This window comes from Rhyacophila brunnea, unplaced genomic scaffold (genome assembly GCF_057557595.1).
Source record: "Rhyacophila brunnea isolate RB1 unplaced genomic scaffold, BYU_Rbru_1.0 scaffold_15, whole genome shotgun sequence".
In the NCBI taxonomy this organism is placed as follows: domain Eukaryota; kingdom Metazoa; phylum Arthropoda; class Insecta; order Trichoptera; family Rhyacophilidae; genus Rhyacophila; species Rhyacophila brunnea.
Genome location: NW_028232806.1, coordinates 5383146 through 5400845, shown reverse-complemented (window position 1 = coordinate 5400845; position 17700 = coordinate 5383146). Strand labels below are relative to the sequence as shown.

The following is a 17700-nucleotide window of genomic DNA, read 5'->3' as shown; positions in this document are numbered from 1 at the left end:
CTTAAACCAAATCAAAATAGATAAAAAATATTCTTCTACCTATAAAATATCTAAAATGATGCCATTAAACCATACTTACATAATTTTATATAAGAACATTTTTGTTTTAGGCAGGGTTCATTGAATTTTTAATACCAACAAATACCATGACTGACAAAGTTTATTGCACTATTTATGTCAGATCTCTACAGCCTACCTCCACCCTTCGCCACTGATATGGAATGATGTACTCAGTACCTATTCTCGACAAACGATTGCCTTCATTTAGGTGACTTAAAATGCCACAGGCAAGAGATGTTGAGACATTAGCAATGATTTGATTTTGAATATGCCATAGGATAAGAATATTTATTTTTACCTGTACTCCGCCCCCCATCCTTTGACGAATGACATCCTGATTATGCACATTCTGGTTAATTGGTAAACAGCTTCGAAGCCCTGTGACACAGATTGGGAGAGCAGCGCTGCAAACTCTTGGTTGTTGAATATCTTTAGGTTGCAACCTGACAACAAACATTCAAAGATTTTAGAACAGCTAAATATAATCATACGGATATTATCTCGTTGTTATTTCAATCGTTGAAATACAAAACACTTATTATTCAGTTTAATTTAAATGCTAAGTAATAAGATTAAGTGGTGTTTACGTGGTAGAACTCGATTATAACTTTCTTTCAAAACCATTAATAGGATTTTACCTGGAGGTATTTTGCAAACGGTAGCGGGATGCCATCCGTAGCGCTGATTACAATTGGGGGACTGGACAAATATTGAAGAATCACTCAAACACTCCGCAAACACTTCACCTGTAACAATAATAAGATGTATTTGAGACAAGTGTACTTATTTCTTTACCCGAAATAAAGTGTTGATTCTGACAAAATTGGATTTTTATCAAAGAATTTGAACTATAAATAGAAGTTCTTGTAATATATTATTTCTGTTATGACATTTGAAATTATTTTGCAAGCTCATGAAGTATGGTTAAGTTGGTAAACTCCACAAATATTAAGATCGATCAGGTGTCAATCCGATTTTTTTACATATGCAGTGGTGACCACTTTTTATGTTCACTGGGATTACTTACTCAAGTGCACTAATAAACGGTTTTACACAAATTTTTAAACTGAATAATATGTAATGCCGAAATGTAGTGAATATGTACTGCTTATCGTGACGGATTGTCTTTTTATACGGCCTGCAAATGAAATTGCAATGCAGTCACTTACAGCTAATTTCATATGTGGACCAGTGGTTTTTTTTTTTGCTTCAATTTCATTTCAAAGAGGTTTTTAACATCTTTGGTTTCTATGCATTTTGGAATAAAGTTTTCCATCAAATGGTATAAAAGTCTAATTATACAAGCACTCACAGATTCAACCAGATTCAATAATCCACGCCAATCATCATGAGCAAACGTCGACTAAAATGCAAGTACACGGAACGATTCAGCTACCTACCTAATCAATCATGTTGATGCTAGATTTGATTGGCTTATAATATACGCTCAGTTGCTAGCGTTAACAATTATAAGCAAACCAAAAAATATGCATTGGTCAGTTGCACAGTCTTTCCTCATAGTATGTTGTTAGTTTAAGTGCCAACGGTAACTATTGGAAAATATATTTAGAAAATTTGACGATTGTATTTTGTTTTAAATTATTATTGTCTGTTAAAAGAATGTACATGTAAATGTAAAAGACAATACGTTTTATGACGCTGGATGCAGCGTCGAAGACCTGGCAGCGAAAGTGGGATGCTTCTACCAAGGGCAGGCACACATTTATTTGTTCTTTCCGAATATACAATGGCAATTGGAGATAACCAAATTGACTCCTGACTACTACACCAGTCAGTTTTTGACAGGCCATGGATGGACTCGCTGCCAAGCTCTACTAGCTCGGACTTGTTACCCAGCCAACATGTTCAGGTGGCCGGAAAACTACAGGAAGCAAACCACATCCTCTGGGAATGTCCAATAATGTGCTCCAAGAGGGAAGAGATGCTTAAGTCGATCCAACCAGCTGTTGGGCCCATCGGGCCGTCCGACATGGTCGCCACAAAGGCCAATTATATTGCATTAAAAAATTTGCAGCGTCTTATTGCGGACGTGAAGATCTCTCCACATAATTTTAATGTCAATATTGTTTTAACATTGTTTTTTTTTTGTCTTAAATATCATTAAATTTTTTTATTTCTGTTAAGTCTCCGTGCCTTTCTCTCCTATGGCACTTTTTATTAAATTACGTCTTTCAGTAAACTCAGTCAAAGCTCACTTGAGAGCGTGGCAACCTCATTTGGGCATCTGGTCCTGAGACATTCCCAGGCGTAAAAAAACTGCTGATTTTTCACATCGAAAAGTAGGGTCTCGTGATACGCTCGATTAAGACCGAGTGTAGTGCGGGGCGGGTTGGTTTGGATGGGTCTACGTTTGTGTTGTTAAAAGAATGAATAAAGTCATGCAACCTTCATTATGTAAATGCCAAATTTACATTATGTCAAAATCAAGAGTGTCCTACGCCACGTGCACACAAGATTTACCATTAGCATTAAAAATATACCTAAGTAGCGGTTGTCTTCTGAGGTTATCTCACAATTTTCAAATACTGTTTGGAATGAAAAGTAAAGTAAAAAAAATAATATTTTGAAATCAAAGTATGCAAGTGTTAAAAAAAATATATTGGAATGGGCTTGCTCGCCACTCATTTGACTTCACCGTTTCTGCCCAAAACCAAAAAGATATTAGGGAATTTAATGCAAGAGATAAACATGTGTTGGGGTCTAAAAATAAGAATTGTCAATTTACCTCCGATGTAGTACAGTCGTACACCTTTGCCGATGTGTCTCCGCGTCTGCTCCACCACTTCGTTTCTGTTCACGTTCGACAAGAGACCTAGACAGAATCTGAAAAAAAAACAGACCAAGAGTGCTATAATAATAAGCACCGACAGAAAATTATACATCATTATAAAATTACATTTCATAAGTGTATTCAATACAAATATTATTTTTGACCAAAATGAGATTGAAGAGTTTTACAAGATAGAATGACGATTTGCTCCTAATAACATAATAATAATTATCTGGGTGGTCGATGTCACAATCTTTTTTCATTTCTGTTTATGAGGTCCTGGAAATGTGGACACAATATATTCAGCGATACTGTCAAGAGAGATAAATGAATGTCCACTAACCGTTCACTATTACTGGGGTCTGTGAATCCGTCGACGGTGATGCTGGGCTGGGAGGCGTGGAAGGTCTCCCCCACCCGGGAGTTGAGCTCGTAATAGCTGATGGAGCACCAGAAGGCCGGCTCGTGGTACAGCACAGGCGCCGCCTCATTGCCTGGCGAGCTGCGCGCAGCTGCAATCGACACCACAATATTACGTTAACTCACAACTCAATCTTTCAAAACTATTCGCAATACAAGGAGTCCTTATATCGTCAGCTTCTAAATAAAATGGCTGAATGAGCAACAGGGTTGCACCTATAACTGATAAAAGTCAATTCATTTATAGTCTTTATCTATATATATAAAACAAAGTCGGGTTAGTTACACCATTTATAACTCAAGAACGGCTGGACCGATTTTTATGATCTTTGATTTGTTGGATTTGTCTCCTCCCCGAATAGCAGAATAACTATTAAAACATCGGATGAATCACGGAAAAAATAAATTATGAAGAAAATTCATTTTCTCATACATTTTGTATCGAACGGCTTTTGACTGATATCGATGAATTATTTAAACGATGGACCTCGCGCATACGAAAACAAAAGAAAATCACAAAAAATTTAAATCCGTATACAACGCCATCTCTGATACATGACAGAAATAATAAACAAGAAACAAACAAACAAAATAAAGTATGAACATGGCGTTTTTGACAGTTGATTCAGTTCAGCCTCGGATAATACCGAAAGACTTTGTTGTAGACAAATAGCGATTTTGATCGTGATTTTCAAACGATAAGTTGCCTTCTAAAATGTTCACTTTGTGAGGTTATCAAATTTGTGAATGTGCGCGTATCGATAATTGCTTCATTATGTAATTTTGAATTGTGTGATTAATTTTCCAGTGTTATTTACAATGCCGCGAGCCAGAAGATCTAATCTATCTATCTATATAAAACAAAGTCAAGTTAATTACACCGTTTATTTTATAACTCAAAAACGGCTGGACCAATTTTTATGATCTTTAATTTGTTGGATTTGTCTCTGCCCTGAATAGCAGAATAACTATTAAAACATCGGAAAAATTCACAGAAAAAGAAATTATGAAGAACATTCATTTTCACATTTCGTATGGAACGGCTTTTTTGATGATGTCTATTGATGATATAGAACTGATTGACTGATTTCGATGATTTTTTTTTGTTCGTCTCAGCCTCAAGAAGCTTCCTCGCGCATTGGAAAATTAAGAAAATCACAAAAAAAATCCGTATACACCGCCATCTCTGATACCTACATGAGTATTGCAATTCAGTAAAGTACATCAATTACATCTGCAAATATGTCACCAAAGGCAGCGATATTGTGGTTTTTGGCGTTCAAACTCCCAATACCAACGATGAAATCACGCACTATCAAGTTTGTCGATATGTGAGCTGCAATGAAGCAATTTGGCGTATTTTCTCATTCCACATTCATGAACGTCATCCCACTGCTGTACATTTGGCGGTGCATCTGGAGAATGGTCAACGAGTTTATTTTAATGCACCGAATGTTGCTCAACGTGCTGTAACACCTCCAGCGACAAAATTGACCAGTTTCTTTTCAATTTTTAAAAAGCGATCCGTTTGCACGAACGTTGCTCTACTCTGAGATGCCACGTTATTACACTTGGAACGCTTCATCGAAGAAATTTCAACGTCGGAAGCAAGGCGATGCGGTTCCTGATCATCCGGATGTGCAATCTAATGATGCTCTTGGTCCCATTTACACAGTTCATCCGAAGAATGACGAATGCTTCTACTTGCGGTTGTTGATGGTAAATGTTCGTGGGCCGACATAATTTGAATTACTTCGAACTGTCAATGGTGTAGTGTCCAACATTTCGTGCTGCATGTCAACAGCTCAATTTGCTTGAAAACGATATTCATTGGGACATGAAAATCGCTGTAGCAATTGTTTCTGCATCTCCAAGTCAGATACATACATTATTTGCTATCATTATTTCGACATGCTTCCCATCAAATCCACCTGAACTGTGGAACAAGTATGACATGTCAGAAGACATTTTACATCGAATTCGTGTCAGTTCAGAGAATCCCGATCTCGAAGTGAATGAGAAGATACATAACCAGGCTTTGCTTTTGATCGAAGACATGTGTTATCTCATGTGCGGCAGTTTGTTAGTCAAGTTAGGAATGCCAACGCCACATCGTGGAATAAATGACGCTTTTAATCGAGAATTGGAACGTGAACGTGAATATGATCGAGATGCATTGAACCGATCGGTTCGATCGAATGTACCAATGTTGAACCCCCAACAAAAGGAAGTGTACGATACGTTAATGCAGGCAATTGATGATGGAAATGGTGGTTTATTTATCCTCAATGCGCCTGGTGGAACTGGGAAGACATTTTTCATGTCATTGATTTTGGCCACTGTTCGTGCGAGATCCGAAATTTCTGTAGCAGTTGCTTCGTCTGGGATAGCGGCCACGTTGTTAGAAGGATGCCGAACGGCTCATTCAGCGTTGAAATTGCCGTTAACACTCCCGTTGCCACGATGGTCTCGCAGTTTAGAAATGACCTTAAATCATAGATACCCCACTTATTATTATGTATATAAACGTCTACTTTTAGCTATTTGTAGATAAAATATTTAGGCATAAAAAGAAAAATATATAGGTGGTTGAATTGAATGTTTTATATGTAAAATTAATCATTTTTCGAAAGTCTAATCAATATTTTGATAAGACAGTGATGGGGCTATCTAGAAAGATATACGTTAGAGAAACGCGCATAATAGTAATGTAAACATGAGACACTATTTTAAAATGTCATTTGTTAGTCAGAGATAGAAATGTATGTCTTTGTTCAACATGATTCTGTGAATAATGCAATCAGTTATAGCCTCCCATAATATATCGAACCTTGAAGTATACATTTTCCAAATACATCTGACGATAAACGCTAAAGCAACCCTTAACGCAATGTTATTAGTGTTCATTTTACCGTGTTAACTTCGCTACATGTGGCGTTTATTCATAAACAATTGACGAAAAGGATCCAATGCTATTGACCATTGTCTAGTCAAGTCATAAAACCTTTTTTCCCGGATTTAGAATACAGACCCTTGCTACAAGGTTTGTAAAGATTACATCAGTTTGTGGGACATAAGCAATTGAAAAAAATTCTCGAGCGGGCTAAATAAAAACAGCACAGCATGTGGCGTGGCGTATTCACATGTTCTACATGTTTATACTATTATCATATTAGGCAATGCAATATGTTAAATATTGGCAAGGGTAATATTATTTCATTCTGTTTTAGAATTTTAGGAAAATAATACAATGCGATAAATTTCATAATATTGATGTACCTACCCATTCAAATGTTGTATTCAAACCCAAATATTAAACCCGTTTAAATAAATACCCTGCATTGAAATCAGACAGCTACAGAAAATGTAGGTATGTTCTAATGACTGGCATCAATAATAATATATTTGTATTTATTTATTATCGTTAACTGTAGCTTTGTAAATTGCAGTGCGGTGTAGTTAATACGATATTCTAAAATATCCTTTTTTTGACGATATTACTAATACCTACCTATATTAGTTTTTTTTAATTATAAAAGATTATAAATGAGACATTATTTTGTTGGTCCATGATTGAACCGTAATAAATTGTATTGTCGTCGTAAATCACTTATAATAGCTTTCATCCGAAAATAATAATGAGTCAGCAAATGCAATTCAAGTGCAACTAGGTAGTACACGTGGAGTTTCTTTTGTTTATGAAGTAGACACACAGTTGCAAAAAATATTTTATAGTGTTTGCAGTTACCTATGTTCAAACTTTCCCGTCGGAAAAATCGGTATAATATCTTTTAGTAGGTACAATGAATATTTACTTTTATTTTGTTTACATTTGTATCTCTTAATTTTATAAGTACCAATAATAAAATTATAAAGTAGGTACCTACTTACATACCTAATATGTAAATAAATAATCATAGTGAACCTGTTGTGTTTACATGATAATGTGTTATAATATTATATATTATTAACTATATAATATAATTTGTCCATAAGATCGGTGGATTGTAGGTAGGTACAAGAAATTCATTTTAAGATTACTGAATCATTCTAATTTCATAAGTACTTACCAAATAATATTATTATATAAATAAATATTATCATACTCAATCTGATGTAGGTATATGCATAATATTATACTATTGTTTCTTAGTGGTGAAGTGTGGAGGTAGGCTGTCAAGATCCGACATAAATAGTGCATTGTGAGTCATACGTACCTATTTGTTTTTCTTGAACGAGTACTACAATAATTTACATAGCATGGTGTTGGATAGTTTTAAAAAATCAAATAAACCCAGCCAAAATAAAACCATAATAAGTAGTTTCGGTACGCTTTGGGCAATCCGACAATTTTGTGCACACTTTTTCATTCATACTTATTTCTTTTCGTTGAATATAAAATACATATTATTATTACACGTCATGTTGTTGGTATTTTTTAACTCTTCAAGTGAAGCGCCTAGTTTCAGAAGCCCTAAAAAGGTTTTCATAAAATTTTGAGTTTGATATATATTTAGATATATGTTTTTGTCCACTATATATTGGACAAAATGTAAGCAATAAAACTTAATGTGTTCATTAAAATATATCGAAGCCAATATTATTTCATAATATGCTAGGTATCTATTATTTTATGTGGCGAACGTAATAACGAACGCCTGCACACGTGTTATTCTACCTTACAACACCCTCGTCCGCTTCGGATGAATTAGCCATCCCCACTCTCCGTGAAATGACAGCGTGTGTTTGTTGTTCCATTTAAAACAGATCGAGACACACCGTGGTTTGGTTATGACGTACATTTATCGATGTCCGATTATTATACACGATTATAAGATAATTGCATGTGATATACACAGAATAACATGTTAAACGATGACTAAATAGTATTTAAAAACATACTTTACCTTTTGAAGCAATCAATTAGCTTTTAAAATGCCTTAAAATGCCAAATTTCTATCGGGACACTGAGTGGACGGCATGGGAACGGGCGTAATTTTTTTACCATGGTAAGGGAAAGGTTAAACCTTCAAACGACTGAAACACCAACAAGCAGTATTGCGAAACACTCAGCAATGGCCAAAGTTTTGGTAGCAAGTAAAATCATCACCTGGGATGAATGCACAATGGCGCACAAATACGCTTTGGCAGCACTCAATCGAACTATGAAAAATCTGCGCAATTACTCAAGATGTTTTGGTGGCGCAATGATTCTACTATCTGGCAATTTCCGCCAAACACTACCAGTCATTCCAAGATCAACCGCTGCCGATGAAATGAACGCTTGCCTCAACTAATAGACTCTGTGGCGCTATGTGAAGAAACTTCAGCTGACGACAAACATGCAAGTTGCATTGCTAAACGATCCATCTGCCGAAGATTTCTCTAAGCAATTGCTGACTATCGGTAACTGCCGTGTTCCTGTCGACGAATCGAACGGATTGATTTCGTTTCAGCTGAATTTTTGAAATTTCTCAGCGAAGGACGACCTCATCAACAAAGTGTTCCCGAACGTCATTGCTAACCACAAAAATCACAATTGGTTGAGTGAACGAGCAATTTTTGCGGCAAAGAACAAAGATGTGGATCACTTAAACTTCACAATTCAAAATCAAATCGTTGGTCCAATGCATTCCTTCAAATCTATCGACTGTGTAATAAACGAAGACGAAGCAACCAACTATCCAACTGAATTTTTAAACTTATTGGATCTGCCTGGCTTGCCACCGCACAATTTACAACTGAAGATTGACTTGGTAGTTATCATGCTTCGAAATCTGAGCCAACCAAAACTATGTAATCTATTTCATTTTGATTTGATTTTTGCACATTTATTGAACTTAATTCATTTTGAGTATTTTAATTCAGCTAATAAGTTAACACAAGATTATTGATTCTAAGGCAGTACGAAGTTCGCCGGGTCAGCAAGTTAATATATAAATAAAAGATAAAAATATGTATCAACGAAAACACCACGGTATAGCAGTGGCCATAGGTCACAGAATTGGTATCTTGCATCACGCAAAATACACATGTTGATTTCTTGCAGTCACCAATGAGGAAGTCTTACGACGAGCCAGGAAAACTTATAGGCTATCGTCAAACATAAAAAAAGCTGCACACTTTGACCATATTATTTTCTACAATGATAAATAAACATTGTAGGTATCCTCCGACTTATAATAACGTGTAAAAAGGTAGAGAGCTGTAGAGACACAGGTAGAGACTCCAGAGTAATTCAATCGAATTAGTGTGTGTTGGTTATTTGTTTAACCGCTAATTATGCTGGTTGGAATGAGGAAAGGCTCCACATTATAAAACTGATTGTAAGAATGATAACTTAATATTTTCTCAGACCTGGTGACTGGATTACCACTGACTCAATTAACTCTTATTCTGTCACTGTAATGGCCTAATTCTAAGAGCAGACTAGCAGACTGCCGCCGACTTTTTGACCAGATTGAGAAACGTCACATTGAATAAGTGAAATAGAAAAAAAAATATTAGTGCCAGACCCGACGCAAAAGACTGGAGCCAATAATTGCCTCAAAGATTACCGAGAATGGCTTAAAATATCGGAATAATGACATTATTACATTATGCATTATTGAAAAAAAATTCATTCAAAAAAGTCATTGTGAATAAGTCGATATGGACGCTGTGTGTCCCATGGCCGGACAGTGTCGGTATTTTAACACGCATTAAAGGTAACCAGTATTTGCCATTGTAAAAAAGGAGCATAATATTTAACACCCCAGCAACACAACGCATGATATGAAACAAACATGGTGACAAGCAAATTGGTACCTGAATCGTTGTGTGAAATGTCGTAATTAGAGCATTTAAAAATCACTGAGTACTAATTAACATCAAATAAGAGTAAGAATTACATACTAGGCTGAAAGGTGTATATATAATAATAATAGTGCATTGGTTGTGACAGTTACTCACTCATGTTGTCATTGTGGTCCATGGGGTCACCATCTTCGCTCATGTAGCCTGGGGGAGGAGTCTCCACTTGACCGCCGCCACTGATGCAAACAAAAAACAATCAAATTATCACGCGAAAGCAAATGAGCGCTATAATAAGAGCTTGTCCAGACGACGAGTGTCTCACCGCGACAGCTCAATGAGGTCACTTGTACCTCGACCGTGCGCATGGTGACACGTGGCGAGTTCATGTGGACGACTCAATGATAATATTGCGCAAGTCTGTACAAGCGATATGAAAATCTTTGAATTTTTATACTGTATACTTCCACAGGTACATCTGAACATGTGAACACTTGCACAAGTCTGAACCCATCACAATGTTTTGTTGCACTTTTCAACGACGTGGTTCAAGCGTAAGCTAACACCGTCTATAGCTGGCTTTAGTAGATTGGAAATTTGAAGGGTTGCGATTGAGGCACCCCTTCTAGTAGGGGTTTATATAATTTAAAAAATAATTGCTTACAGATGGATAGTGGTATTTGTTGGTACTTGTTGGGCCAGCGTGGCTTCTAGGTACATGGCACTGTGAGGCTGCATTCCCCTAAAACAAAATAAAAAAAAACGCAATTAACGAAAATACTAATTATATATATCGCCACACACTTAAGTGTGCTCTGTCTATTCTCTTCTTCGTCGTACTCTCATGGCTGAGTATTATTGCCATGCTAAAATTCACTCATATTCTGAGCGACCAAGACTCTCCGCCCATCTCGGTCCTCTGCTTCTCTCTCGGCACAGTGAAGGCTGCCCCCAGTAAGCTCTTTCATTCAATTCCGTCTTTCTTTGCTTCACCTACCCTGGAGGCTACCCAGGGAGGGTGTCCGTTTTAACAGGGTAGTTTGTGAAAAATATAATGATGAAATACACATGATGTATTACAGATGGAGCCTATAAAGATTGTTGAAGGCAAAATTAGTTTGATGTAAGTGCCAATTTTGTATGCAAAATTATTTAAATGGCCAGTTCTTAGTTCTGAGTTTGTCTGAGTGATCTTATTAGGATCGGATATGGTTGATATGAGGACCTTTTTTGCCACTCCTTTTCTATATAAAAAGATTCTGTTTAATATCATTGGAAAGTAACCAATAATTCTTAAATTTTAATGATCTCCTTGCTTTTGGCTTATCAATGTTGATATGTGAGCATTGCATACGAATAGGTATTTCGCATGCGCTGAACTGAGGACAATAACGCAAGTGTAGTTTTGTATTTTCGATGTTGTTTTTCAGTAGTCTCGCAATGTGGTAAAATAAAAAAGATAATTCATTGCCTCACCCGAGCGGATTGTAGAGGGGGGTGTGCTGCAATATGGCTGCCGGAGGATAAGGGGGAGGAGCGTCGTTGCCCACTCGCGGGACGAGGATTGGCGGCAACGCTGGAACAGGAAACAAGAAGTAAGCAAGCAAGCAAGTCTCCGTTTTGATAAATCAGTGGTAATTTGTCAATTTATGGTAAAATCTAGTGCATACCGACATACACCTGCCCTTGCAGACAAAATAAACAAATGCATTCAAATTGTATAAAAACTGTTTACAAACATTTGCCCATGTTTTTGGTATCCTCCAGCAGATGGAAAACATAATATGTAAATGCACTGGAAAACAAACAAATTTGGACACGTGTTACGATGTGAACTGTACAAACTACATTTAGTTTGATGGCAATATTTGCAAGTGCAGACATGAGTTACGTTTCAAACAAATATTTGTTTACAGGCAAAAGTTTACAAATATTTTTATATGTAATTTGCTTGCAGGCACACATATATAATATGTACATCTAGATGTAAGTCCAAAATTGATAAATTTCATAAGAGTTTGAACCTTAAATTTCTTTCTGTAAACCGAAAAAAGAATCATTATTCAATTTGTTTTGATTGTCCAAACCATTGAACTCTCAAAACAAAGTAAAACTGTATTGAGTCAAGATCCGAGTCTTCAATCCTATGTTGACCTTGGCAGTCTCCAGGATTTCTCTCCGTGCCCACCTGTGCTATGGTGTCTATTAATGAAACCAAACCATCTGTCATTGATATTTTTTGGTAGCCACGTTTCCTCTATTTGTACAACATAGTTTGCCTTTTGTAAGCATTAATTTTTCACAATCGACTCAAGATCACAGATATAACGTGCAGTTTGTTCTCTAATATTATGGTCATCAGTACCATTATGAGGGTTGTGATGCTTCTCCAGGAAATATTTTCATCCGCATCCATATGCGGTGAGGTCCTTTCACCATCTTTCTTTATACACACCTAATACAAAATGTAACTTAAATACTTTATAAATGAGTAGGGTAATATACCTGGCACGTCTTGCCTAGTATAATGATATGGATTGATGCAGACTTCTTCTTTCTTCAGTTGATAAGCAAACTCACAGTTATCTAAATGTCTCAACTCGTGTTGACTCTGGAAATGAAAAAAAATATGCAACCAATATGAATATAGTACACTTGTACTTCGCTTTACGACCGAAATATGTTTGTGGAAAGTTGGGATTAAAATGAAGTGCCGTATAATGAATCGCTTATTTCCATAAAATTTCCGAACCATCAATTCTAGAGATTTTTGAAATTGCATTTCTTTTTGTTTCAATATCACATTTCCATCACAAAAATAAATAGGTTCCTCATCAGGATCAATTTGATATAAGATGTTTATTTATTGTTTGGAATTAGAAAGCGGTGGGTTTTTTTTTTTTTTGACTATGTCTGATCTAATAGGATCATATTATGAGCCTCTACGGGTTTGTATAAATATTTTTTTTTTTTATGAGAAATGGATGTTGGCCACTTGGCCAACCTATTAGGTTAATTATTTAATTAATTAGCTTAAAGATAAATTGAAAAACAATATATTGTGTATTTACCAGACCCATAATTCGAACCTGGGACCCACAACGTTACAAGCCGACGCTTAAGCCGCTTGGCTATTGCGGGTTTGACAAATCATTGGCTGAGTAGTTCTCTTCACATATCGTTTGCTGAATCGATGTGCGACGTTCATGTATTACTGATTAAAACTACATGAGCCAGAGCTACTCGTTAATCACTCATGCACCATCTTGTATCTCGAATGCGTCATGAGGTCATTGCTAAAAAGCTGTTTCCATAGTGAGAGTCAAAAGGCTGCATATGAAACAGTCACCAGCTTTTATGTGAAGGCAACATAAAGTTTCATGATGCCATAAGCAAGTTTTCATTATTCATTACTTGATGACGTTATTGTTTCTTTGAGAATAGTGAAGAATAATTAAGATTAAAAACAGACCCCTGTGTTAAAATACTATTGTGCAATACGTTCATGATTCCAACTGACTCAAATGAACTAATCAGTCAGAACAGATCATTACCTCTAATTGAATGAAAGTCTCTACTGATTTACTCGATTCCCATGACTATTGCCGAATTTTATGATTTATCAGTCGGTCCAAATATTTCCATCTCTAATTGTTCATTTGCCAAACATTTTTAATGCCTATGCATACATATTTTTTTAGCAGTATATTGACAAAAAAAATGGACGATATTTAAAAAGGGTTAAACAACATTATAGTGAAAAGCTGTATAATGAGCGGTCATACAGTAAGTTATAAATGTAGAATTAAAATGAGGATTCAGACAATATGAACTAACCAACAGAACACAAGAGAGCCAAAAAACTGAAGGTAAAATAGATATTCTTCGTAATTGACGTAATGTCAAGGACGTCGAAAGCTTTGGATACCTAGGGGTTGACTTCACAAAGAGACCTCACTGTCCAAAAGACATGGCTGGTGCAGCATTTAACTCAATGCGTTACACTCGACCAGAACAAAAATTTTAAACGTTTAAAGTGGTATTTAAATTATAAACGTCAAATTAAATCAGATAAGCGCGAAGTTCGATAGTTTGGACAAAAAATGCGACGTAATTGGAGCGATACCAAACGTTTCAAGTACGAGCAGTCGGAAATGGTATCGGTAACAATAATTAATTATTTAAGGTAAAATCGTTTCATTATAGTCACAGTAACAGCAAACAGAGAACGGTTAAAGTATATGAATTATTTGACTACAATTAACATGTTTAAAATGTATAAAAACCATTAGTGATGTCTGGTGGTAAAACAAAAAAAAAATACCCTAAAATCCTTAGCGTTTTCAAGGAATACTGACGACATGATGTCAGATTTACGTCACATGTGTAGTTAGTTATATATTTGAAACATACACAATTTTAAATTAACTGTGTGCTTTTAACATTTCATAGATTTCGTGTGGTAGAACCGACTGTTTTTTTTGTTTACAAACTGTAACTCTTCGCCACCAGTATAATATATCATGGGATACATCTGAGATTTCCAATCCAATACATCTTTATGGAATTCAAATAAGACGTGAAACAATGATGGTGGAACTTACATGTAAATGCGGCCACCTCCACAGTCTGCAGTAGATGACGTGCGGGAGTCCCTTCCTGTGCCCTCCCGCACCCTCGCCACCTGGCTTCACACTGCAAAGTAAATACATACTTTATCACCATCTGATATTAACATAAAAGAAAAGGTAGCGCGAGGAATCTCGACGTGTTTAAAAATGTTCTTTAGAACCATATATGATAAAGTTATACAGCGAACAATACACATTATACAATAAATCCCCTGTCGTTTCAAATATGAAAGGGGTAACTCCATAGGGCAGGCCGTATTTCAAAGATGGAAGATGTCCAATCACCCAAGACGATCCCTCGCAGGGCAAATAAGGGTCGGGAGATCTAGGCTACAGTAGTTGGACCATGTGGAAAGAGACACAGCATGGCTGAGGTAAAAATATCCTCAAATTACTTGCCAACATGTGAGTATACTATAATACGGTGTGTGTTAAAGTCTCTAATGCAAGACTGACCAAAAGAGCATAATAAAACATTTAATGAAAACAATGAACATGGGTAATATGTAAAATTCGTTCAATTCTCGCAAATGTTAGATTACAATTTTTGTCTGTGACAGTTTGTTTCAGAAATTAAGTATTTTAATATCGCTGACAAATATTAAAATTAAAAGCTAAATTTTTCAAATTGTTTGCCATTCACAATAATCATATCAAGTCTTCCACTAAACCACGGTCGTTTCTGGAACTATAACCCTTTCACTACATTTACTTTTATCGCTACGATATTCCCTGTGCCCGTAATTCAGTGTCTTCGTTAGTCGCGTGGAGTTTTATTAACATCAAAATGTTTATACCTTCGCTGAAGCAGATGAAGAGCATAATTTCGAATGTAGAAGAATTGTGAGGAGGAGAAACAGAAAAGAAAGCATTTAATTCCACTTAATAGTGCCAGAGATGACAAGTGAACACGCAAAGTTCACACGACGTAATAGTATCGGCATGCAAAAATCACATGACGTAACAGTGATACTTGTGATACAGTGAAGACTCAATATAGAAGTTGGTCTATATACTGTCACAAAGTGCAGCAACGCAATAAAGATAATTCGAGTGCTTAAAGTCAGACAACGTTATCTACAAAAAAGTGTTTTTTCTTTGAGATAACGTTATTTTACATTTACGGCTACATGATATTCAAACAACGTTATGTCAATCTTTTCTAATTTCTTATTAAATCGTCAGTAAAGTTTAACGCTAACTACATAAGTTACCCTTGTTTTCATATTTTTTAAAAACTATCCCTATAAATTATAAAATATTAATATTAGGTTTTAAATAAACATTTCCCTTGTTAAGTTACAAGAATCTAAAATAACGATTTTTGGCTCTCCTGTAAAGTTGCACTTTTGTAGATAGTGTTGTTTGACACTAAGCGTTCGAATTAATACCCATTAACAAACAACAAACCTCTGCATACAATGCTTCCACACAGAGTTGTCGAGAAAAGCGATTTGAGGTTGCCTTGATTTGATGAAATTTACAATATTTATTATAATATTAAGACCGTCATGCAAATGTTCGGCCAATCTTTTTGCAAACAAATGTCGACGATGGATAACACGAGGTATGCAAACAATATTTAAATAAAATATTATTATAAATTTAAGTTTTTGTTATAATTAAATAAGTATTGAATTCGATTTAATTCCTTTTCATATAATTTTAATACATATTATAAAGAACTTGAAGTGGAGATGGAAAGCCACAACGCTCCCAAGAACAAATCATCGCTGGACAAATTTCATTGTATGATGATACTCGAAGGATATTGAAGTACCTAAAGGGTGATCGATGGATTGAGGAGAGTGGAAGTACGTGGCAACAAAAGACTGAGGGCTACAGATTGTGATTTCTTGATTTTTTTGATTGTCGAGAATTTTTTAGGAATTCCTTCCTTGGAAATCTGTCTTTCAGCAGATATATTTCATGTACCCATCGCGATTTGAATGCATTGCGCTGTCATGCTTGCAATGTGTGCAACATGCTATTACGAGATTCGCCTGTTATGGTATTATATGGTTTTCACAATAGGACATCATACATAACTTATAATGGATAATCAAAAAAAAAACGGTGTGTGTACTTATGTATGCGCGTTAGAAGTTATACTTCTTTGGCGTAACAAAACTCGTGATAACCTAGTTTCTTTGACTAGCTCTAAATTATCTTGTTAAATTACACACTCAAGAAAAAGGACCGCTTATTGGAACTCCGTAGGTTTATTTCTATACACTTTAACATATTACTAAATTATATAATTATTTATCGTTTTTTTATTTTTAAAGTAACAACTGCCACTATGACGTTTAATAGTTTGTTTACGTAAGGAATTGCAAAATAATAAATTCGCTGCCTAGGCAACGGAACAATTCTAAACTATAATATTATACTGTATAATCGTCACGATTGGAGTATCATACTGTGGCGTAAAGGCAGTGCGTTCGGCTGATATCCGAACAATCGGTGGTTCGAATCCAATCGGGTGCGTTTATTTTTGTGTGAAAAAATAAATTAGGTGTTACATGTCACACGCCAAAAATACACTCTGATCTGATTTTCCAAACGTGCCAAAAGAAGTATAACTTCAATAAGAGTGATATGGAGCTGTCCTGACGCAGTGGTGTTAGTTTTCATATTTCTATTTTATTCGTCACACGGCTTGAACATTCAAAGAGATTCACATCTTCTCATGATTGTTGACAAGAATTAATTCTCGATGACATCCTCTAGAAAAATGATCAAAAAGAATAAAGACAGGAAATCAGGGATCCAGCAGTGGATCAACAGTAGCTGAGATGTTGATTCATTAATGGCAACACCATAATACCTATTAATTTTATTATTTTTGTCCAGTAAGGTGCTCACATTTCGTAAGCAGGACTATATCTATAACTTCACTGTGCAAATGTGTACTTGATAATTTTTCAGCTACGAATAGTTTCCCTCAATCCAACAGGCAGTCTTTGCTATTGCCAAAAAGTGAGATTCACACAATGAATTTGG

The 17700-nt window shown here is 35.7% G+C and overlaps 1 protein-coding gene across 2 annotated transcripts in view; it reads right to left on the bottom strand.

The window, feature by feature from the left end:
- Smox (Smad on X protein) overlaps positions 1 to 17700 on the bottom strand; it is a 44841-nt gene that overhangs the window by 12355 nt on the left and 14786 nt on the right. For both annotated transcript variants that reach the window (XM_085943171.1, XM_085943170.1), the window contains exons 2-10: positions 14668 to 14758; positions 12569 to 12674; positions 11540 to 11639; positions 10728 to 10805; positions 10223 to 10302; positions 3195 to 3363; positions 2807 to 2904; positions 699 to 806; positions 359 to 503 (exon numbers count right to left, since the gene is read on the bottom strand). In XM_085943171.1, the coding sequence (XP_085799297.1) occupies positions 359 to 503; positions 699 to 806; positions 2807 to 2904; positions 3195 to 3363; positions 10223 to 10302; positions 10728 to 10805; positions 11540 to 11639; positions 12569 to 12674; positions 14668 to 14758 (975 nt within the window). The remainder of the gene's footprint in view (positions 1 to 358; positions 504 to 698; positions 807 to 2806; positions 2905 to 3194; positions 3364 to 10222; positions 10303 to 10727; positions 10806 to 11539; positions 11640 to 12568; positions 12675 to 14667; positions 14759 to 17700) is intronic.